Consider the following 23,724-nt stretch of genomic DNA (forward strand, 5'->3'; position numbering starts at 1 on the left):
AAGGGAGAAATGAGCTAAAAGGAGGAAGCCTCACTGTTATCAGCTCTCACCCGGAAACTTATGTCCCCACTGTAGAAGGACATGTGGATCCAGAATTGGCCTCCACATTCACTTACACACACACTGTTAAGACTATATTCATGGAATACAAGTGATTGCCAAAGAAGAAGAACATAGATATTTACTATGATATTGGGAGTTAGCAGCATTTCTCTTTTAAATGGTGGAAAGTGAGCAGAAAGTTCCAACACTGAGGGTTTTGCGTCAGCCGAAGAATTTTTTAATCCCTCCCCTTCTTATTCTTCAGGGATTGTGAGAGATCATATCCATCTTTGTATTCTTTTAGAGCAAGCATAACTAACGTAATACGCTTGCAGCAGATTTTTTAAAAGATTACATGAAAAAGCTGACATTAGATATTTAATCTTTTTAAGCAGATGGAAATCTGCTCATGACGACTGGAAGGCATGGTCAAGTGACTTGCTAGGGGAAGAAACATCCTGCCCTTCCAGATTAGTCCTGTTTAATAGGCAAGAGCCAAGGTCTGTGAAGTCTAGGAGTTTGTTTTTGTTTTGCTTTTAATGGTTTTTCTCTGCACCCTTACTACTTCAACTACAGTCTGATGGGCCCCAAGAAAGAAGCATTTAGGAAGGTTTGGGGGTAGGCATGGGAAGCCAGAACAGAACCTTCCCTTGCTTGGGAAGCCAGGACTTTCCCTCACCAGTTCAGTCCTGCCAGCAGAAATTCAGCAAATCCCAGTCTAGCAGTGGTGTAGATTTTGACAGATTCCATTAAAAATAGCTCAAAAACAATTTTTTTAAAATAGATTTCACACACACAAAAAAAATATCTCAACAACTTGCCAAGAAAAGCTCAACAACTTTTGTGTCCGGATTTCCACTTTTCAAAATATGGCAACCCTAACTAACCCATTCCAACCCGGTTTATTTAAGACACACCGGTTTTTTCCACCTCTTCTTTTTGATGTTGATCATCCTTATAAATATATATGTTTCACCAACACGCCTCGCATGTCACTGGCTTGACGTGAAGGTAAAGGACCCCTGGATGGTTAAGTCCAGTCAAAGGCGACTATGGGATGCGGCGCTCATCTCGCTTTTCAGATGTAACCATATGGCAATACAGCACTAGCAAAAATTAAGCACATTTGAGTTCCATTGACGTGATTTCATTGGTAAGCATGTACTTTTAGCTCTCTTTCACCGAAGTCAGTGAGACATAGACATACTTAGCTTGGGATAGTACCCATAGAGCTTGATGGCACGACATGGCAAATTAGAGCATATACTTTGTCCATTGCAATGGATCCCATGTGCTCTTGCTTTCAAGTGATTTCCCATTTATGTGGGAGCATCTCTTTAAGAGTTCAGAACTGTCCTTTCCATTGAAGTGAATAAAGCAGCCCATACATGCAAAACTTTGGTTTATAGGTATGCACCAACCACAAGATTCGGTTGAGACCCCAATGTGGTCCCTCATGAAACAGCCTGATTTGGCTCAGACCAATTCAAAGCTTTTCTGATTCAGTTCAGGGATCTATTTGAGTCTTGTTTTGTTCAGTGCACCTGCAGTTGTTACTGAGATTAACAAAAGCAAAAAAACAGCTATAACTTTAGGGTTGCCATATGTCTGGAATGTCCCAGACATACCCGGAATACTGTAGTTGGAAGCAGTGTCCAGGCATAAATCGGCAAAATGTCCGGGAAAATCTGGATGTACACCAGCCTATGTTGGCAGTGTCATTTTTACTGATTTTCCATTAAATTGGCTCAGAAACATCGGTGGGTTTTTTGGTGATAAAAAGCTCAACAACTCTTGTTTCTGGATTTTCACTTTTTGAAATATGGCAATCCTATTAACTTTGTTCTTTTATAAGAGCAGTCCCATTTTGTAAATACAGCAGTTTTATGCTGAGCAGAAAGTCTAGCTCTGAAAGTAACTTTCTATCATACCAGTTATCATTGTCACAAACAAATGTAAATTAAAATCAGCTTTTGATTTTTACTCAGTCTTTCAAACACACAGGGAGTATAAGTAATTGTAACTGAAGTTTGTTTTTAATTGCAGCAATTGACATGTGGTCTGCAGGAATCATATTCCTTTCTCTGCTGAGTGGCCGGTATCCATTTTACAAAGCAAGTGATGATTTAACAGCTTTGGCACAGATTATGACTATTCGTGGATCCAGGGAGACAATTCAAGCTGCTAAAACATTTGGTGTGCAGGTTTTGTATTTATATTTTTTTGTAATTCAGTGTACGTTCAGACTGTTTTGTAGCCATGCGCTTTCTGTAGATAATTTGTGTTTATATTCCCAGAGACTTTCGAATGGCATTGGAATTCATTGCTCTAAACACCAGAATCAGGCTGACCTCAAGTTAGTTTTAAATAATCCCAGTAGAAATTAAGCTTTATAGACATAGAGGATTGCTACCAAAGATGTGTCTGGATGTTTTTCATCAATATGTGAATTTCTGCTTTCTAGCAGCTTCTGGTCCAGCCCACTGTTCTGAATTCTTCCCATTTTCCTCTCCTTAAATCTCCCATATAGTTACCTTCTTGCTTCAATCCTCTGTACCATTTCCTCTTTCATCCCTCCTGCCCTAGACTGCCCCCTGCAAATTTCCCATGGGCCTGATTGCCTTCTTGGACCCCTGCGACTTCCTTTCCTAAGCCCTGTGTGCTTGTCCTGGCACTTGTTAGGACAAAACCGGCTGACCTCTCATCCCTTGGTGACTTGAAGGCAATCCAGCAAATAGCTGCCAGCGCCTTCATTGTCATCACCACTACTTCCTCACAGAAGTTATTCCTTCATGCATCATCATATAAATATTTAGTATCTGTTATTCCTGATATTTCAGAAACTGTTCAAACAACCAAATACGTTGGTATGTACGTAAGAGATTGTGTTTAAAGGTCCATTCATGCAAATAAAAGTAGCAACAGGTAATACATAGGCTAATCACACCTTAAAACTGCTGCTGTCAGTTACTTAACATTCGATTATTATTTTTTAAATGAAATATATGGAAAAGAACAATTGGCCTTACCCGAAGTGTAGATGTAAGAGAGGGATGCTAGAGCCAATGGCCCCCACCCTCGGGTGCTCTGTGATGCACTGATGTTAATGTGGGGCTCTCAATTGTTATTTGTTCCTGAGTGCATACATGTATCTTAGTCCTATTCTTTGAATTTTTTTCCGAGGTGGGGAGGGGGAAGTAGGCAGGTATATTGTTTTATTCAGTGACTCCGTCGGTACCTTGCTGCTTGGCGAATCTGGAAAACTGAGGGAATTGAGCCTGTTTCCCACAAGTCTTTTCTCCTGCCTCTCATCAGCTGATGAGGAATGTCCCACAGCATTGGCTGCAGTGTCCCTCGAAATAAATTGCTGTCCGCCCCCCCCCCAAACCAAAGCACATAGTGGTTTGCTGCATATTTTCTAAAGGTGTCTCCCTCTTAGCATAGCTGAGAGTGTGCAGACGACTGGCCTCATAACCTAGTATTCCAGCCATATGAGCTGCTTGTCTTAGTATGTACCTGTGCTTCATGTATCCACAGTGGGAATTACTGCCAGTGTTATAGTCCTGCAAATGTCCCCTGTTGGAAAAACTGGAGAGCTGTTGCTGGAACAATGGTCTGACTCTGTTCAAGGCAGCTTCTCGTGTTCCTCCTATCCCTATTCATCCAGGGGTGCAACATGGGTTCTTTGCATGCCCGCACATCCCCAAAACACACCTATCAAAAGTTCTTTTGGACTTAGTCAGGATTTAACTCAGTTCTGTTAGCTGTTCTGTATTCCATTACAAAATAGTAATATGGCAGATTCATCTCTTGGTGTGTGTGTGTGTGTGTGTGTGTGTGTGTGAGAGAGAGAGAGAGAGAGAGAGAGAGAGAGAAAGGTCCAGTTGACCCAAATTGTGCATAATGTTACACCAGTTTAGCTCAAAAGTCCCTCTTTACTCCTGTGCCAGGGGTGCCAACTTGAATAAAATATTGTGGGGCCCTACATAATTGATCACATGACACAGTGCACACACACGATTTGAATGGGAATGCCCATCAGCTTCGTGGGGGCCCAGCCCCCTCAAATATTTTATTGTGGGGGCCAAATCCCACACAGCCCTTAGGAGTTGGCTCCTACGTCCTGCGCTGTGCTTGCAGGAAACAATTCACAGTGCTGGCTTAATGTGTGCAAGCCCACTCTTCTTGGTTTCTTTCTCTATTTTAAACCACAAACAGAACCCATGGGCTTCCTGTTCATGGTTTTGGGGGAAACAATGCCAAGCCAGTGTTGCAGGTTTTTTCCTCCAAGCATGGCACAGGTAGGGATGAAGTGGGGACATTTGAGCAGTATTCACCAGCACACTGCACATTTACATTAAGCCATAGTTTATTTAAAATTATGGCTTTAATGTTAAGTGCAAACCAGTTTGCTAAGTGACAAACTAGCTTATGTTTTTTGAAAGGTCGTCAGTACTGCTTTAACGTATTCTATGTGTACATCCACTGTCTGTGTTACAGTGTTATAATGTGTCTTCTGAAAGCTGTCGAGCATCCATTCTAACCACAGTGCTTTTCACACAGGTAAATCAATACTGTGTAGTAAAGATATCCCAGCACAGGATTTACGAATGCTCTGTGAAAGGCTGAGGGGAAGCAAAACCAGCTTTGACATCTCGACAGGTGATGGGCAGATCAACCTTTCTCAGGAACCTGCGTTACAAGCTGAAATCTTCAACATTTCAGAGCCTGCACTTCAGACATCTAAAAAGCACCTACAGTATCAGAAGCCAAGTTGTCATGAACGTGATGGCCTCGTTATTAGAACTTCTGAAAAGCCAGCTGATCTGGGATGGGACAAAGTCCCTGATGAGGCCTATGATCTTCTGGATAAACTGCTAGACCTAAATCCTGCTACAAGAATAACTGCAAAGGATGCCTTGCTTCATCCTTTCTTCAAAAATATTAAGCAGTGAAAAGATGCTCGGCTCTGTACCACCAGAAGCATTGGAAGTCAGTTTCCTTATCTTTAAACAAAATCAGAATCCCTAGAGGGACATTGTTTCCTCCAAATTGATTCTGTGATTCTAAATTGCTTCATCGCTACATCCAACTTGCGGAAACAAAACAAAACAAAAACCTTGTCAGCTATTAAACATACTGAAGTCCAAATCAAAGGCAGACTGGGATATATTTTTCCCCATGCTCTTACACCATACATTTCTAAATTATTTTAATTTTGTTGTGTCCCTGATGGTGCAATCTGCAGATGCACTGAACCTCCATGAACCAGCTTGCAACCCACGGTGGTCCCAGTCTGGCCTTGACACGATGCCTGCATGGGCTTCCTTTGGGCTGCCTCGTTCTTGACTTCTAGGAGCGCCGCTTCTTCGTAATCAGCTCCTGATACCTGTACAAATGTGCCTTTACTTTGTGAAGGGTGCTGATGTGCGACTGTGATAGAAAAAAGATTCCCGCTGTACTTCTAGCCTCGCAGCCCGATAAGTATACTTGAAAACTTGTCCTAGTCATCAAAACGCATTCTCTCTCCGGAGGAAGAAACGGAGAATTCTGAAGTTTTGAGAGCCCACAACAGTAGTTTCTAAAGGCTTCGGACTACAGCTTTTGAATGCATGCATTTTAGGTGGAACGAGAAGCAGCTGTGAACAGTTACTCTAGTGTGCCCAATCCTAGCCAGCTTAAAAGACCCACGTTTCCCTTCTTTCCAGGAGCTGGCAGGTGGGGAGTGATGCCCATGCAGATGTTTTCTGTTGCTTACTGGAACATTTCGGGCAGAATGGTGGTTAGGACAGGGCAGTGCCAGCACCTCAGTGGAGCCAACCTTCCACTCCTGCTGGTGCAGCCATGCCACTCTGAGCTTGCTGCTCCCTTGCTTCACCCACATCAGCATTACTGATGCCAGCTGGCCGGATCTGCAGTGTTGTCACTCCCTGCCAGCCGTTCCTGTTCCCTATCCATGTCACTATCATATAATTAAATGGCCATTCAGCTTAATAAGGCTTAGTGCTTGCCATAAAGATTTTGCCCCGCCTCCAAATTTTTGGAGTTTAAGGAAAATATGGATTGTGTTCTTTTTGTCCTCTGAAAACTTCTACCTTTCCTCCCTGCTCTGCTAGCATTTGAGATGGGTACCAGTTGCTCTGCACTGTGTGCCATAATATCTACATATGCAAGACCTAGTTTGTCGAGTACTAGCTTACATTACTTTGTATAATGTGTACGATTTTCAAAACAGTTTGATTTTCCTAGAATGACCAAAAGTAAACATATTTCATACACTATAAAAATGGATATTATTATCGCACAACAATATGTTATGGGATCGTTTGTATCTCTTATTTTTGTTCTTTGGTTGCAAAAAAAGAAAAGGGGGGGGAAAAGGACAGGCTCAGCCAGGACGTGTCTCAAAACTGACAGAGACATCTTGCCTCTGATATTGGAGATAGTATACAACCATCATGATGAGCCATTGATAGCTTTAATGTTTCATGAATTTGCCAAATCCTCTTTTAAAGCTACATCATTCACTACATTAAAGGCAATGTAAGATAAGCTAATAATTACATCATAAGCACTAATTGGCAGAACTGAATACCATCGTAGTGGATATTCTGCTTCCCCAAGAGGTTAGCCTCTGAATGTTTAGCTTTTGTCACCTTGTACTAAATATATATCCGTTTAACTTCTGTGTTATTTCTCGATTTCCCCCTAAAATTGTTTTAATACGGAATACTAATGGCAGAGTCCTATAAACGTCTACTGGGAAGTAAGTTTCATTGAGTTCTTTGGGACTTGCTCTCGAGCAAGTGTGCATGGGTCTGCAGGCTTACTTTTTTTACATAATTACATGTTCCCACACTTTTTAACATTTGGAACAAAACCTTTTCCATATAAGGTCTCTATTACAGAAAAAAATAATTGCACCAAGCTGCAGATGAAAAGCAGCTTTTAAATGGAACGATACTCGAATCAAGATCTTTGGAAGAGTGATGGTAAGTTGTTGGTGTGTGTGTGTGTTTTACTGCTTTTGGCACCAGCTGTTAGAGATAAATGTTTGCAGATGTCAGAATATTGATTGCAGAAAGTCCTGAAACCCACAAAACCCTGGGGCCTACGTCTTAGCAATTTCTGCTGTTTATGTAATTTCAGCGCAGCACGTCACTGAGAAGTTATTTATCTAAAGGATCTGTGGCCAAATTTGGCAAGCTGAGCCTTCTGCCAGTGTTTGTAGATGTATTATTTCCTCCTATGTTCTTGCATTGTGTCTGTGGCCTTACTAGAATATTAGCTAACACCAAGCGAAAAGGACCACTTTCTATGCTAAGCTCTCAAAACTGAATAATGGGGGGGGGGGCATGAGTTGTTTTGTTTTTTAGTTTGTGTTTTTGCCTTTGGTCTTTTCACTACATATGGAAATGTTGCCAGTTTCAGGCTGGCTGAATATCCCAAAATTGGGCATGTGATGTTTTTATACAATTGCATCTGGACAGATTCAAGTACCATCGCTCCCTCATTGGGGGGAGTGTGGAGTTAAATCCCTTTCTGCCTGTTTTTGAGTAATAAAAACAGATTTCTTGGATGACTGAAGCAGGAGAGTCTTGCAGAACTGACTTAACCTTGCCTTGCTCTTAGATCACAGAGATAGCAGAGGGCAGGAAGCAGTCCCCCTTCCCCCCATAACAACATGTCATGGGGAGCTGCAACACCATTTTTTTCCTTTTAAAATTAACTGCTTTTTGCCTAGTCAGGACAGAGTAGCTGTTGTCTGAATAAGCAAGCAACTGATGCCTTAAAAACAGAGTGGGTGCTTGTGCTACAGACAGCTTCCCTCTCTGAAAATGGAGCAAAGTAAGGATATTTTTAACAAGTTGCTTCTCGTCTTAATTCAAGTACTGGCTGCTGGGTACAAGGGAGACGGCTCTGTTCTTTGTAACTTCAAACTAGGCTGAAGGGCACCTAGACACGTTCCTTTCTTCATTAGGAGGTGTATTTGTTTTATTTGTTCCATAAAATTTATATGCTGCTTGATTGTAGGGGGGGAATGACCTCAAAGCGGCTTACAAAAAAGGTAAGACAATAAACGACCACTAAAAAAAATTACAACCTGATTTTAAAACATTAAATTAAAACTGCAATAGAATAGACTTAAAACAAAACTCACATGTATGGGTTGGATTGTCTAAATAAGAATGTCTTTAGCAGGCAACAAAAAGAATACGCTGAAGGCACCTGTCGGATAGTGATGGGTTGCAGCCCCAACACTTCCAAAAGTCTTGGTGCTGCAACACTAAATTACCAAGTTCTTACAGGTGCAGTACTGGCTAATGTGAACCAGCTTGCAGTCTACCGTATTTTTCGCTATAAGAGGCACCTAGTTTTTGGAGGAGGAAAACAAGAAAAAAAATATTCTGAATCTCAAAAGCCAGAACAGCAAGAGGGATCACTGCGCAGTGAAAGCAGCAATCCCTCTTGCTGTTCTGGCTTCTATGATAGCTGCGCAGCCTGCATTCGCTCCATAAGACGCACACACATTTCCCCTTTTTAGGAGAGAAAAAGTGAGTCTTATAGAGCAAAAAATACGGTAATTAAGGTTAGTTTAAGGAAAAGCAATGGCAAGAAATGAACCAGATTTGAAACGGTAGATTTGGGAATGCCAGGACCAGACAGCATTTTTAACTGGTGGGGGAAATCCCTTATAATATACAAAGTGTGTCTTTATGGTGAAACTACATGTTACGTGGGAGATCTGTTGACATGAATGCAAGCTCTTGGAAATGTCCCTTCTAAATGTTTCTTCCTTCCCCTGTTTCCAAACAGTATGTAATATGAAATACATTTTGTATGAAAAAGAGTGTGAAATTACTATTATTTTTACCCCCTGTGTATTCACCACCACCACGAAAGCAAGTAAAAACAGCTTCAGGGGCTGATGTAGGTCAGGAAAATAGCGCAGGATTAAATGAACCTTACCTCTCTCCGCCTCCATCCATCTTCTGGCTCTCCTTCAATGCTGCTTTACTCGCATATTGAGTTCCTACAGCAGCTTGTTAATACAAAATGAAAATGTCAAGAGATGAGCATAGATCTCCTTCATTATATGTAGCTTGGTCCTACATAACTTCTTATTTATCATGTTTAAAGAAAACAGCCAAATGGAAGGGCAAAAATGGATAGACATAAAGAGCGGGATGAGAAACAAACAAACAAAAACACCTAGCACTTCACCAGACTGGTGCCCTCTATGTAGAAGATTATCACACAAGTTGGGAGGGATCATTCTGGTAGGGTTGCCATCTTTTTGAGAAGTAAAAATCCGGGAAAGTTGGGAAATCACTCCCCCAAAGTTGGTGAGCTTTTTTGGGAAACCTGGACATTTTGCTGATTTCTGGAAATTCCCCCTGGAGACGCTAATTCCAACATGTCCGGGAAAATCTGGATGTATGGCAAGCTTAATTTTGGACTACAATTCCCATTGGCCCTAGCCAGCACAAGGGTGTCATGTTGGCAAAAAACAACAACCCCGTTTCCTGCTGAGTTGCTGAAGACCCCATCTTATATCCAAGCAGACTACAATCTGTGGGGTTCCTGTGAAATGCTTACTATCCTTATTCGAGACCATGTGACTGGAGCCCTCACTTTCGATATTTTATTATTTCGATATTTATTAAAGCTGCCTTGGGAGCAAGCCTTGGATCGCGTCCAAACCACAAAGAGGTCCAAACCTCTTCGAGCTCCAGGAAATGTCAATACAGTATAGTAAGTAGCCTTGCACTGCACAGGGAGGAAATTGGTCTCTTGTGCCAATGAAAGGACCTAAACTGTCATATGGGCCCAAAGAGGAAAGCACAGAAAGCATCCTTGATATTTCATACCTTTGACTCTAGATTTGTACTAGAATGCTGTTGCCAGGACTGCAGAACTAAAGAAAGCCTCTCTCTGGCTTCCACCACCAGCCAGGAAGAACATTGTGGCAAGGAGACCAACGTAGCTCCGTCAACTGGCCAGTGAAGGAACAGCTATTCCTGCACTCACTTTCCAATTCTCTCCCACTTCTCTTCCTTTTGTATCCTGTCAATCAAAAGCTCCTGTCTGAAGACGTGAAATCTTTCTAATACAGAAGTTAATGTGTCTGCTAGATAGTAATTAGATGGATTTGTCACACATCATATATGTTTAAAGCCCATCTTCCTCCAAAGAAATGTGGGAACTCTGGTTTACCCTTCATAGAGCTATAATTCCCAGCACCCTTAAACTACAGTTCCCAAGATTCTTTAGGGGAAGTCATGTGGCTGTACATGTATATAGCAATGCTATTTTCATGGAACTCGCCATGAATGCCTCCCTTGTTCTCTTAGAATGGCAATGGCGCCCACCTGAGAGGTGCGGGAACTAAGTTCCAGATGAAAAAAAGCCTTAGAAATAAAGCATATGGAGGTTGGGAAGCCAGCTACAGCGTCTTTCGAGAAAAGCCAAGAAACAAGCATGACTATAAACCAGAGCAAAAAGATAACTCTTTTTCAGTACTTGCATGATGGTATAATGCAGAGCTTTCCAAACTGTGTGTCGTGACACACTAGTGTGTCGTCTGCAGTGTGTAGCTGTGTCACACGAATCCTCCCCACGCTCCTTCCAGGGCTGGAAAGGGTTAGTTTAACCTCCACTTTGCTAGTAAAACTAAATTACTGCGCTGCAAAATGATACATGTTTAAAAAGTGTGTCACTAGCATGAAAAGTTTGGAAAGTTCTGGCACAATGTGTCTAATTGGGCCAGGCCTCATCGCCCGCCCCCCTTCCCGCACATTCTGATTCCTAATTTAAAAGTGGGATCCTATACATGTCTGCTCAAAATGTATTGAGTTCAGTGGGCCTTTCTCCTGAGGAAATGGGTGTAAGATTGCAGCCTCAGTTATATAAATATAACACCCAATAGAAGACTGACAAAATGCTTCCCCCTGGAACAAACTCAAAACACACATGGTAGGGTTGCCATATTTCAAAGTGTGTTTGTGTGTGTGTATGTATAAACCACCATAATTGTTGAGCTTTTTAAGGAAAACCCTAGAGAAATGAACAACCATGTGCTGTGTTGTGTGTGGCTACTCTATCCAGGAAGCTTTCCATAGGGTTGCCGTATTTTAAAATGTAAAAACCAGGAATTTGTTTTGAGGAAAAACAAAAACAAAAAAAGTTTTTACCGAAAAGATGCACATTTTCGATTGACTTGCCTAAGATCCAGGACAGAGTGCCACATTTCAGAAATTTGCCCCTGGACATTATTTCTGCCTTTGAAATCCTGGTCATGTCCGGACATATGCCAGTCCTACAGATGGCCATAAAAATAACCTGCGAGGAATTGCCTAATACAAGAAAAGAAAGACCAAGAGCAAGGTACAGTAGTAGTGAGTGAGACTGAGTTGAGAAATAAGACTAAGAGCACATATTGATATAGGAATGTATTAGATAATTTGTAAAGAAATATACAGTAATAAGAGTACAGTCATTTGTAAAAAAGGAATATACAACAGGAAAGACAGGAAGTCGAATGTGTTGGTATGTATATGGTGTATATGATTTGGGGGGGGGATTGTTTTTGTTTTTGTTTTCTCTTTCTTTTATGTTTGATTCATTTTCTTTCTAGGTACCGTATTTTTCGCCCTATAGGGCGCACCGGCCCATAGGGTGCACCTAGGTTTGGGGGGGGGGGATAAAGAAAAAAATTATTTTCCCCCCCCAGGTGCGGGGCTGGGGCGAGGGAAGCCCGAGCTCCCGCCGGGCTCCCCAGGCTTGCGGATATCTGCCCGAAGCCCGGGGCACGCTGCTCAGCAGGGCCCCAGGCTTCGGGATGCAGGCTGCTATCCGCAAGCCTTGGGAGCCCGGTGGGAACTCCCATGGGCTCCGAAGGCTTGCGGATAGCTTCCTGAAGCCTGGAGAGCGAGAGGGGTCAGTGCACACCGACCCCTCTCGCTTTCCAGGCTTCAGCGAAAGCCTGCATTCGCCCCATAGGACGCACACACATTTCCCCTTCATTTTTGGAGGGGAAAAAGTGCGTCCTATAGGGCGAAAAATACGGTATATAGAATTTGTATAGAATTTTTGTATGCATGTTGGAAATTATATTATAGTTAAGTCCTGTAATGTAATATGACAATGTTTAGCGATGTAACATAAGAATGTTAACAAATAAATAAAATGTGAATTTTTTTTAAAAAAAGGAGTGAGGAAGACGATGTATTCGCTTGAGGCAAAAAATATTATTTTGATGTGCATTCTTACACCATAGCTAGCCTTGTTTTCCTCCTCCAAAGCTTCTGCAAAAGATTAGCTTCAGAATGGCTTCTCGGGGACCACCCAGTCGGATTCATCCCCTGATGAGCACAGAGGCTTCCCGCTCAACCAGGATGCCAAAAGAAACAGTGCTTGCTCCTCGAGTGAGAATATATACGTAATCTATAGAGGTAGATGGAAATGTGAAGTTATAAAGCGAGGCAGTTTAGGAAACCCAGCATCCTTTTCATAATAATAATAATAATAATTTTTATTTATACCCCGCCCTCCCCAGCCAAGGCCGGGCTCAGGACGGCTTACAAGCAATAATAAAAACAAGTTGAATGAATACAACTTAAAAACAAGATTAAAATACAACATTAAAATATTGAAACATTAAAATATTAAAATGCAGCCTCATCACAGGAGGAGAAAGGAAAAGGAAAAAAGAAAGAGGGGGAGGGGATCAAGCTGATTCCAAGCCAAAGGCCAGGCGGAAAAATTCTGTCTTACAGGCCCTGTGGAAGGAAATCAGATCCTGCAGGGCCCTGGTCTCATGAGGCAGAGCGTTCCACCAGGCTGGAGACAGTGTTGAAAGGGCCCTGGTTGAAGCTAATCTAACTTCCTTAGGGCCCGGGACCACTAGGGTGCTGCTATTTATGGACCTTGAGGCTCTCCGTGAGGCGGTCTCATAGGTACGAGGGGCCTAGGCCATGAATTTCTGCATTTCTGCCGAGCTCATTTCTTGGTCATTCACAACTTAAATGCCCCTCAGTTCAATGGGACATGTTTTCTTGTAGCTGAGATTAAAATAGCTCCAGGGATAGCTCAATCAGCAGAGCAAGAGGCTCTTGAGATCAGGGTCATGGGTTCGAGTCACGTTGGGCAATAGATTCCTGCTTTGCAGGGGGGTTGGGTTACATCACCCTTTTGGTCCCTTCCAACCTATAAGCCCATGAAAGCCTTTAAAATGGGGGTGGCATTATTATTAGACCAGTATGGACAACATATGGAGTGACACCCCAAGAATGACTATGACCGTTTTTGGATTTAGCAGCTAAATTTGGACAGCCAACCAAATCAAGAAGCCAACAGCAGAAGCTTATACATTTTTTGCAAATGGAATTTCGACCAGACGCTTTTTTCTTTCTTTTTTTTCTGCCTTAGGGACACCAGCATTTATGAATACTCTGGCAAAAATCAAAAGGCCTTCTTGTGTTCATTTCTACCCACAAATAAGACTTTTCCAGTGGTGCTGGAGCACTTCCGCAGCGAGTGGAATCTGACGTTTGGCACACACATTTGTCAACAGTGGAAACGCCTCTGGGATCAATTTTTTCCTCCTTGGTTTTTTGCTTCTGAAATTAATTAAACAAAAGACTGTGTTGAAAGTACAGCAAATCAAGGTAAATGACAACAAATGCTATTGCTGAGTAGAGAGTAGGGTTGCCATATTTCAGTAAGTGAAAATCTGGACACAAAAGTTGTGTTGCTGGCATATGTCCAGATTTCCCCCGGACATTTTGCTGATTTCTGCCCGGACACTGCTTCCGACAGCAATGTTCCGTGTATGGCCGGGAAATTCAGGACGTTTGGGAACACTAAAGATGCAATGGACCAGAGGTCATGATACTGTATGTGCCATGGAGTTGCTATCTAATAACATATTGAAATAGTGTGTATCCTTGTTCTCCTTAGCACATCTGCGTACTTTTTGAAGCTTGCATGCTTGCTTCCCTTAGGACTAAAGTGACCGGGGCAAAAGTTGCTTTGCAATCAAATTCACACGCTTTCACCATGGAGTGCAGCTGAATCATATTGAAATTGGATGAAGACATCAATGCAAAAGGTTGCCCCAAAGGTTCTGCTTTCTTTTTCTGCCCCCTCATTCGTAAACAGTTTTTCTTGCATACCATAAATATTATATGGTAGCACTGCATGACAGCACTGCATCAGAAATCTGCCCATTTGTAAAGGATGTACCGTATTTTTCGCTCCATAAGGCGCACCTAGTTTTTAGAGGGGGAAATTGGGGGGGGGGATATTATTCCCCCCCCAGCCCCAAAGAGCAGCAGACAGGCTGTGCAAGGCTAAAGCAGCCAAGACAGCGAGCATGATCCATCCCGCTTGCTGTCTTGGCTTCCTCTTTAGCCACGCACAACCTCTCCAGGAGGGAGAAGGGACTGACTCCTACGAGGAGGGAGAAGGGACTGACTGACCGCGTCAGTCCCTTCTCCCTCCTGGGGAAAAGCCCGCAAGAGCCACGCAGAGCTTGTGTGCGGCTCTTGGGGGCTTTTCCTGCCTGCCTCCCCCCTGCATTCGCTCTATAAGACGCACACACATTTCCCCTTACTTTTTAGGAGGGAAAAAGTGTGTCTTATGGAGCGAAAAATACGGTATATTGTACAGCGGAATGTACAATCGTTTAAATATTGTAACTTTTCCCGCAGAGGGAACAGTTGGGCGAAACATTCTTCAAGCTCTTTCGGATACTACTGGACCAAAACTGCTTTCTCTGGCTTAGTGTCAAACAACGTGCAAAGAGGAAAAGGGAAAATAAGTGTGATTGGGGGGGGTGCATGGCTGTAAGGATGGAATAAACCATTTAAAATGCTCCACTTGCATTCCATCAACTATGAAATGTGTATGACGTACAATAAAACTGGCGAATAAATTAGGTCCAGGGATTTCACCAAGCATATGGAGATGCCACTCCCTGTGGTCCTCTAGAATATATAGAATAAACATGTCTCTGTTGATTTTCTTCCTCCATCCACCACATGCTGTTCCTTGGAATGTCCACAAAACACCAGTTCTCATTGCATTTAAGAAAATAAGAAAAGACAAGCCAGGTAGAATAGTAGAACTTCCCCTATGTTTAAATAGCAACCCTGAAGAAAGATGAGCTTCTGACTTCCGGGTAAATCTCGTTTGCCAGTCAAAAGTGAGAGAAATGCTGTTTTAATAGAACATGAATGCAGGGATGTCTGCCAAATTTACCTAACTCCCTGATGCCTCTGAATCTCATTTGGCCATAATGGTTTTGTTTTAGAAAGCTTTGTAATACGTTCTGTAGCATACGTATTACTTCACTGAGTCTTCTGGGGGCGGGGGGGGGGGCGGGAGGCAGCTAATAAGCACTTTGATAAATGAAAGGAAACACAGGCTCACTCTGAAGGATCAGTTACCGTATTTTTCGCTCTATAAGACGCACCAGACCACAAGACGCACCTAGTTTTTGGAAGAGGAGAACAAGAAAAAAAATATTCTGAATCTCGGAAGCCAGAACAGCAAGATGGATCGCAGTGCAGTGAAAGCAGCAATTCCTCTTGCTGTTCTGGCTTCTGGGATAGCTGCGCAGCCTGCATTCGCTCCATAAGACTCACACACATTTCCCCTTACTTTTTAGGAGGGGAAAAGTGAGTCTTATAGAGCAAGAAATACAGAATGTGTTTGGAAATATCAAGTGGTAGAAAACTTCCTGGATGTCACTTCAAGTCACAAGTGGACAATTGCATGCTTCAGGGCAGTCCCAAGTCAAAAACAATCTAACACAGAATGATGAACTCTTCAACCTGTTGCAATCAATGTGATTAATTCTTTTCTTTTTCTGGAAGTGCCTCTGGAAAGCTAGCGTGTCAAGGAGAAGAATGCTAGGTTAATCTTCCTGATGTGCTACATTTCTATGCACATGGAGCTTTTCTTCTTCTCTTACATTTTTGTCCGTATGGGTGGGACAATTTATTTTGTATCTGCATTACACTATACATAGCCTGTGATGGTCAGACTGTCTAGACTGGGGATTCTGACTACTATAATTCACAGACAACAGGGGCAGCCAATGTGGCGTCCTCCAAATGTTTTGGGACTACAACTCCCTCATCCCTGACCACTGGTCCTGTTAGCTAGGGATGATGGGATTTGTAGTCCCAAAACATCTGGAGGGCCGAGTTTGCCTATGCCCGTCACAAACTATGTTGGCTGCAGCTGACGGAAACTGGAGTCCAAGAGCAGCTAGAGCCATGGTTCCCACATGCCACACAGGGGGGCAATTTGATTTTTTTGGGGGGCAAGCAATTTGAAAATGAGTTATTAACCGTGAATGGCCTTTTAGGCTTCCTCCACGTGAATAGGAGTTCACTTTTTGAATAATAAGAATTCGATGTCACGGAGGGGGGGGCGTGTCAGGATTTTAGAGATGCTTAGGTGGGGCAAACTCTCAACCCATCTAGCTTGAGTTTGTAGTCAAGAATAGTTAGGGATGCCATACATCTGGATTTTTCCAGACACGGCTGGGATTTGGGCAGCCAAATGGTGTCTGGGTAGATTTTTGCCGAATCTGCGAAATGTCCAGGAAAACCTCGACATACAGCAAGAGGTGTTTTTTTAAAAAAAAATCCATAAAAATTAGGAAAAAGCCCCCAGACTTAATATTTTTTTGGCAGATGTTCCCCTCAACAACTTTGACCCCCCTCCAAAAAAAAAAAGGTCAACAACTAACAACTTTGTGCACATTTTCACCTTTGAGGATATGGCAACCCTAAAAATAGTTGGACCATTCTCGCCCAACTTGGCATAAGCTTCACCAGACCTTAACTAGTAATACCCTTCCTATCCCTAGTGGAAGCCCACTTAAACAGTAGCATGATTAGGAGAGATTTGGGGAAATCAAAAAGAGGAAAATATCTGTGGCTTGCTCCAGCCAAGCACATATTCTTTGAATTATTGGCTAAGTGGTGTCATCCAAAGTTACAAAGTAGGGTTTGGAAAAAGCAAAGTCCATGCTTATTATTTTACTGGAAAGCTTAAGGGGTGCTCCTGGAATCTACTTTTAATAAGTATGGGAACCTTTTAATAAGGGGCCAATGGGAAGAAAATGCCAGTTAGAAGAATTAGAACAAGCTGAACGTGACACAGAAGCTGAAGGGAGAGTATTTATCTTTCAGATGGCTGGAGGCGCAAAGGCTCGAAAATTAAAGACTTCTGCACTGTTTGGCAGGAGCTCCTTCACTTCAGGGCAGGAGGCTTCCAGCAATGAAAAAAATTGAAGATGCTCTGAGGAACAGGATGAAAACAGTAGATCATGCTGGTCATAAATGTTCTCTCAGTAGGGATGTTGCTATAAATGCTATAAAGTTTGCCGAGAGAGGGTTAAAGCATGTGATGATTTCACTCCTACCGAAGTCAAAGGACTTCTACTTTTTTGGCCAGGTTGTATGGACACAATCCAGTTGAAAATACTAAAATCTGCATCACTGAAATGTGTTCCCCAGCTTCTGATTCCGTGGGCGCTCAGAGTAGGTCACGATAAATTGATAAAAGTCTGTATAAAGGAGCAATGACCACAACAAAATCCCATTTTTGCGAAACCTCCCCCCTAAATAAATTCACACATGACTCAAATTTTGGTTTTGGTTTTTGGCAGAATTTAGGCCACTTTATTGATTACAGAAAGTGACTGGTTGCATAGGCTCTGGTTCGACTAGCTCCCTGCCATGCAGCTAGCGCTGACCCAGGGCACCAGCACAGGTCAGCCAAGGGTAAACACCTGGATAAGCGGAAAGCCAGGAATGGGCTAACTCCGCAACCCAAATGTCCCCCTGGACTCAGACACGGGCACAACCCCCTCACAGAGGTTGACCAAACCATCGAGTCCATGGATTCCGTTAATGGAATACCCTTCACATAGGGATGGCGAGAGCCTTCTCCCATCCCTATCACCTGAACCAGAGCCTATCCGCAAGCTTACAAGTTGCTACGCGGCAGGCGAAACCCAAATGGCAACAGACAATCAGCCAAGTGGGGAAAATTCCTGCCGTGCCCCTGTCCCAATGACAGATGACACACGATGGCATAGCAAGGTCAAGCGCAAGCCCTAAATATAGGGAGAGGTGGGCGGGTGTTCCGAATGCACGCGCCGAAAGAGGAAGCTCTGGGTCACGTGCATGGGCATAAATAGGTCCCTCAAACCGTTTGGACTGTGTCCCATTGGCCAGATTGCATCCACCTTCGAGGGACCAATCAGTTGTTGTGGCTGACCAGTAGTACCCACCCACCCCACAGGGTGTCGGTTGTCCAGGTCTCACCACAATACATGCCCTCTTTAAGGGAGGACCCGATAAAACAATATCCCCTGGAAAAGACCCTGATGTTGGGAAGATTGAGGCACAAGGAGAAGGGGACGACAGAGGACGAGATGGTTGGACAGTGTTCTCGAAGCTTCGAACATGAGTTTGACCAAACTGCGGGAGGCAGTGGAAGACAGGAGTGACTGGCGTGCTCTGGTCCATGGGGTCACAAAGAGTCGGACACAACTAAACAACAACAAAACGATATCAGCTATTGGTCATTTTCAGGTGCTGGGAGGCTCAGCTTACTGGTATCTTGCAAAGGGACCTGCAATGACTACCAATCATCCTATCACCTGTATCAGAGACAGCACGCAACAACAGTACGAGAGAGTTAGTGCCCTCATGTCCTGCTTTTTGGTTTCCTATAAACCACCATGGACAAGAGGATACTGGACTAGTTAGATCTTTGGTCCAGCAGGACTCTTCTTAAATTCTCTCATTTCATGAGATAGCACAGAAACACCATCTTAAACTCCTATAAGATGTAAGGGATCCAAAGCGAGGTCCGTATAGTTCAAATTCCTCTGTTGCTGCCCACCCAGAATCTTCATAGTAATTACAGTGCTGAACCCTAACCCTACACAAAGCTATTCTGGGAAATGTATTTTTGACTCCCCCATCCCCAATGAACATAAGGAACTGATCTCAGTGCCCCTTCCCATCCCACCCAGTCCAATAACTGCCTCTTAACTCATCTAGAGAGATGTTAATTACGATTGCCATATGCCCGGAATTTCAGTATCTGGAATACTGCAGCCACAAGCAGTATCCGGCCAGAAATCGCCTAAATGCTCAGGAAAATGGCAGCCCCAGCCAGCAATTCCTTTGCTCAGCAATTTTGGGCAAAACTCAAAAAAGCTTATCACGTACACAGCCTCACAAGACGACAAGAATCCACCAACAGCATACGAATCAATATGGCTAATCTGATCCAAAAACACCCACCCACCCCACTCACACATGAAAACAAAGTTCACCACAGCCAATCTGTTATGTACTGAGTTGAATAGGATCCAAAATGCAGCAGTCTGATTGGTCCTAGAACAATAGGATCCAGAATGCAGCAGTCTGATTGGTCCACAGGAGCCACCCAATCCAGCTCCAGGTGGAAGTGAATCCACAACCTGATTGGCCTACAGGAGAATCCAGGAATTAGCCAATCACGTGGAGCCCATTGTGTAAATAATGTATATAAAGCAGACATTGTGGAGGAACTTCCATTCCTCCTCACCACTATGAGCTGAATAAAGAGCATGAAATCCACTCTCGACTCCAAGTATATTTCACAATCACAAACAAACAACCACACCCTAGGCCATGGGTAGGCAAACTAAGGCCCGGGGCCCGGATCCGGCCCAATCACCTTCCAAATCCAGCCCGTAGACGGTCCAGGAATCAGCGTGTTTTTACATGAGTAGAATGTGTCCTTTTATTTAAAGTGCATCTCTGGGTTATTTGTGGGGCATAGGAATTCGTTCATTTTTTTTCTTTCAAAATATAGTCTGGCCCCCCAGAAGGTCTGAGGGACAGTGGACCGGCCCCCTGCTGAAAAAGTTTGCTGACCCCTGCCCTAGGCCAACCCCAACCTCTCTCACACCAAAAGAACACAAGCGAATAGCAAAGAACCCGCACAAGCGACGCTGACACAAAACCCCACACATACATTAAGTAAAGTAGAAATCCCCACCCCACCCCAGCCCCACCCACCATGGCCCCCTCCACCTCTTCCCCCCTTTTCTTCCTAATGTAACACTAATATCTCAGCAAATGAAACTGATCTGTGGAAAATGTAACTTGAAAAAAGTGGCATTGCACATACTTTTGTAAACCAAGAATTCTTTAATAAAAAATACATTTAAAAAAAGAGAGAGAAAAGACTCACCAACTTTTCTGTCCGGATGTTGACTTTTAATGGCAATACTATGTTACTTGCTTTTCCCCTCTTGCATCTGGTGAGCATGCAAAGGAAACAGGATAATGAGAGCAGGAGAAATCTGAAATAAATCTACCGATTTCCTGCTCCAGAATCTGCGTACAAAAGCATGCTCTAAACAAAGCACTACGTACTCATAGTACTTAAGTTAGATTACCCAGAGTATTACATGGGACATAATTTAGATATGCATTCATGAATGCAAGAAACCAGCACAAGGCGTAGTGTGCAAAGTTGAAACCAGACCAGATAGATTCCATATTATTTAAAGCCCTAAAAACTATTTTTTTAACAAAGGCCAGATATTGAATTGAGCAAGGGCCAACATGCAAAGTCTTTTCCTAATGCAGAAGACAAGACACATGGGCAGAAGACTCTTCTCTCCAGTGCAAACAGCAACTGAGGCATTGGCAGAACGAAGAGTCGGACATGACTAAACGACTAAACAACAACAACCTTCTTTGATTAACTCATTTCTCACAACATACAATCAGTTGCATCTGACTAATAATCCTTATGTAGTCTGACAACTGTTGTGGGAAGGGGAATACTTGCATACCCTCCAACATTTCTCCAATGATAATACGGACGTCCTATTCCATAATATTTTTTTTACTATTTATACCCCACTCATCTTATTGGGTTGCCCCAGCCACTCTGGGCAGCTTCCAGCATAAGAAAACATTAAATATTGAAAAAGCTTCCCTAAACAGGATTGCCTTCAGATAGCTCGGGAGTCAGATAACTCCATACCCTCCAACATTTGTCCAGTGAAAATAGGGATGTCCTAAGGAAAAGCGGGACATTCTGGGATCAAATCAGGAACTGGGATGACGTCTCTAAATCAGGGATGTCCCTGGAAAATAGGGACACTTGGAGGGTCTGTACTTGTCTATAGTTATTCCAAAAATTGTTTAGGGGGACCAGTAAAATGAAAACACCATTCCACAAATTGTTTTAGAACAAACAGTCCATAAGCTGCATTATTCTGTATGACTAGACTATGCCAAGAAGTAGATATTTTTTTTAGTCAGCTGTTCCTGTTATTATAAACCTATAATGCCAATAAAAAACTTTTCGTTAAAAGAAAAACCTTGTCCTTAAGGTAATATCTGAGGAGTTTCCAAACATGCTAGTCATGCAATAACCTTGCTAATGTTTCACAAAAGTATTGTTTAGATGGCTAGGGAAAGCGGGCAATGAATTCATGAGTTCCCCAAATCACCTTAAATACATTCTTCTTCCAATTCCAAGAGACCAGACGAGACCATTCATCTATGCGACTACAGCTGCCCGGACTTTGTTAGCTCAGAGATGGGAAAAAAAACAGTCCCTACCAGAGAAGAATGGCAGATAAAATTGATGGACTACGCCAAAATGGCAAAGCTGACTGGAAGATTTAGGAATCAGGAATATCTAATTTTTAATAAGGAATGGGGGAGATACATAATTGTAAACAGCTAAAAGTATTAGTAGGATTGATATGAGACTTGTAGCTAAAAGTTGAATGGTGGATTAATGAAAGACAAGATAGAATTGGAATAACAGATGAGACGCAGGAGAAAATGTTGACGTAAGAATCTACACAAGGGGAGAAGGGAAGTCAAAGGGGATTTATTGACTGTGTCTTAATTGTTTTCCTTCTAGTTGTTTGTAAACCCGAAAACCCAAAACAAACTTAAATAAATAAATAAATAAATAAATCTTCCATGAAGTATGCAAGAACTGTTTATATCTCTCTATGCGCATGTGTAACCAATCTGCATATTCATTTAGCTGCGGCAAGTGAAATAAGAAACTACAGCATCCTGGTAGAATAATCAGTGGGAGTTTCTTCTTTTTTTCGAAACACCTCACATACTAGTTTTGCAATGGCTCGCAAGACTGGCAAAATCAACCACTCAGAGGCTGTGCGTAAGCTACAATCCTATGTCTGCTTACTTGGGAGTAAACCCCACTCAGCCCAGCAAGTCTTTCTCCTGAGCAGATGTCCATCAGATGGCCTTGCCATTTATTAAAGTATACTAAGCACTTTACAGATCTAACTTTTTTCATCTTCAAACAACCTGCTATAAAAGTGTTGACCAGAGGTCTTACTCACATTTCTTAATAATTTTATCACTGTAGGGATAATTCACATATGTGAAGGATTTGCTTTATCTCCCATGTAATCTCTCCATTGTGTAGAAAGGCATGCAAAAGCCGGGGTCATTTCTACGGTCACAACAGATGCAAAAATAGGGTAGACATATGTCCAGATTTTCCCTGACATTACCCGGATTTCAAAGGCAGAAATGACGTCTGGGGGGGAATTTCCGAAATGTGGCGCTTTGTCCTGGATCTTAGGCAATTGAAAAATCACGTTTTGTAAATGCAACAACTTTTGGGTTTTCATTTAAGAAAGCTCAACAATTTTGGGGCATCAAGCTTTTACCATGTACTTTCACAGAAGTTTTTTTCTGTGATTCTCTGCATGTTCTAGAGTGAAAATTTCAGGAAGTTAAAGCCCATCTTCCAGCAGTACGTCATTTTAGTACTTCCCTGTTCTGAAATTAAGTGAGAACGGGTTTTCCAAAAATTGGTGGCCTCAACTGGTGGGTTCACAACATAAGTGTTTTTACACATATAATTTTAAAGATAGCTCTACATGTGAATGTCCAAGAAGATTTGATTTTTCGAAAATGTGCGATACTTCCACCACAAAAATGAAAACAGTTGGGGGAAATGTCTCTCTGAAGGAGGAAAGCAGGCTTTCAAGTGTATTTATAGAGAAGCAGAACCTGCTCGGTTTTCAACTGAACTCAACAGAAGGTGGAATAATTTTGTGTGAGTGACCATTAGTATCTAGTGTTTCATTCGAACACTAAACATATTCTCGTATATGGGGCTCAACTCACCTTTTAAGGGCTAAGCCACATGGCCTATTTACTCAGCATGCATCCTGATTTATTTGCACAGAGCCTATGAGGAGGTTAGCTGCTCTGTGGTCTTTATTTAGCATTCATTCTGACTTATTTTCAGCGTGGTTACTAGGATTGCCATACGTCAGGAATAGAGAAGAGTTTGGGTTTGATATCCCGCTTTATCACTACCCTAGGGAGTCTCAAAGCGGCTAACATTCTCCTTTCCCTTCCTCCCCCACAACAAACACTCTGTGAGGTGAGTGGGGCTGAGAGACTTCAGAGAAGTGTGACTGGCCCAAGGTCACCCAGCAGCTGCATGTGGAGGAGCGGGGAATCAAACCCGGTTCACCAGATTACGAGTCTATCGCTCTTAACCACTACACCACGCTGCAGTCAGAAGCAGTGTCCGGGCAGAAATCAGCAAAATGTCTGGGAAAACAGCAACGCATGT

At 42.7% G+C, this 23,724-nt stretch overlaps 1 protein-coding gene and 1 long non-coding RNA gene across 7 annotated transcripts in view; one reads left to right on the forward strand and one right to left on the reverse strand.

Moving 5' to 3' along the window:
- The window catches only part of CDC7 (cell division cycle 7), a 28,744-nt gene extending 23,546 nt beyond the window's left edge, over window positions 1-5,198 (forward strand). For all 6 annotated transcript variants that reach the window (XM_081196903.1, XM_081196905.1, XM_081196904.1 and 3 more), the window contains 2 exons: window positions 2,089-2,238; window positions 4,606-5,198. In XM_081196903.1, coding sequence (XP_081053029.1) covers window positions 2,089-2,238; window positions 4,606-4,997 — 542 coding nt within the window. In that variant the 3' untranslated portion in view covers window positions 4,998-5,198. The remainder of the gene's footprint in view (window positions 1-2,088; window positions 2,239-4,605) is intronic.
- The window catches only part of LOC308586948, a 562,568-nt gene that overhangs the window by 34,778 nt on the left and 504,066 nt on the right, over window positions 1-23,724 (reverse strand). The gene's annotated exons all lie outside the window — the stretch shown is intronic.

The sequence above is a fragment of the Podarcis bocagei genome (assembly GCF_964188305.1).
Source record: "Podarcis bocagei genome assembly, chromosome: 5".
NCBI classification, from domain to species: domain Eukaryota; kingdom Metazoa; phylum Chordata; class Lepidosauria; order Squamata; family Lacertidae; genus Podarcis; species Podarcis bocagei.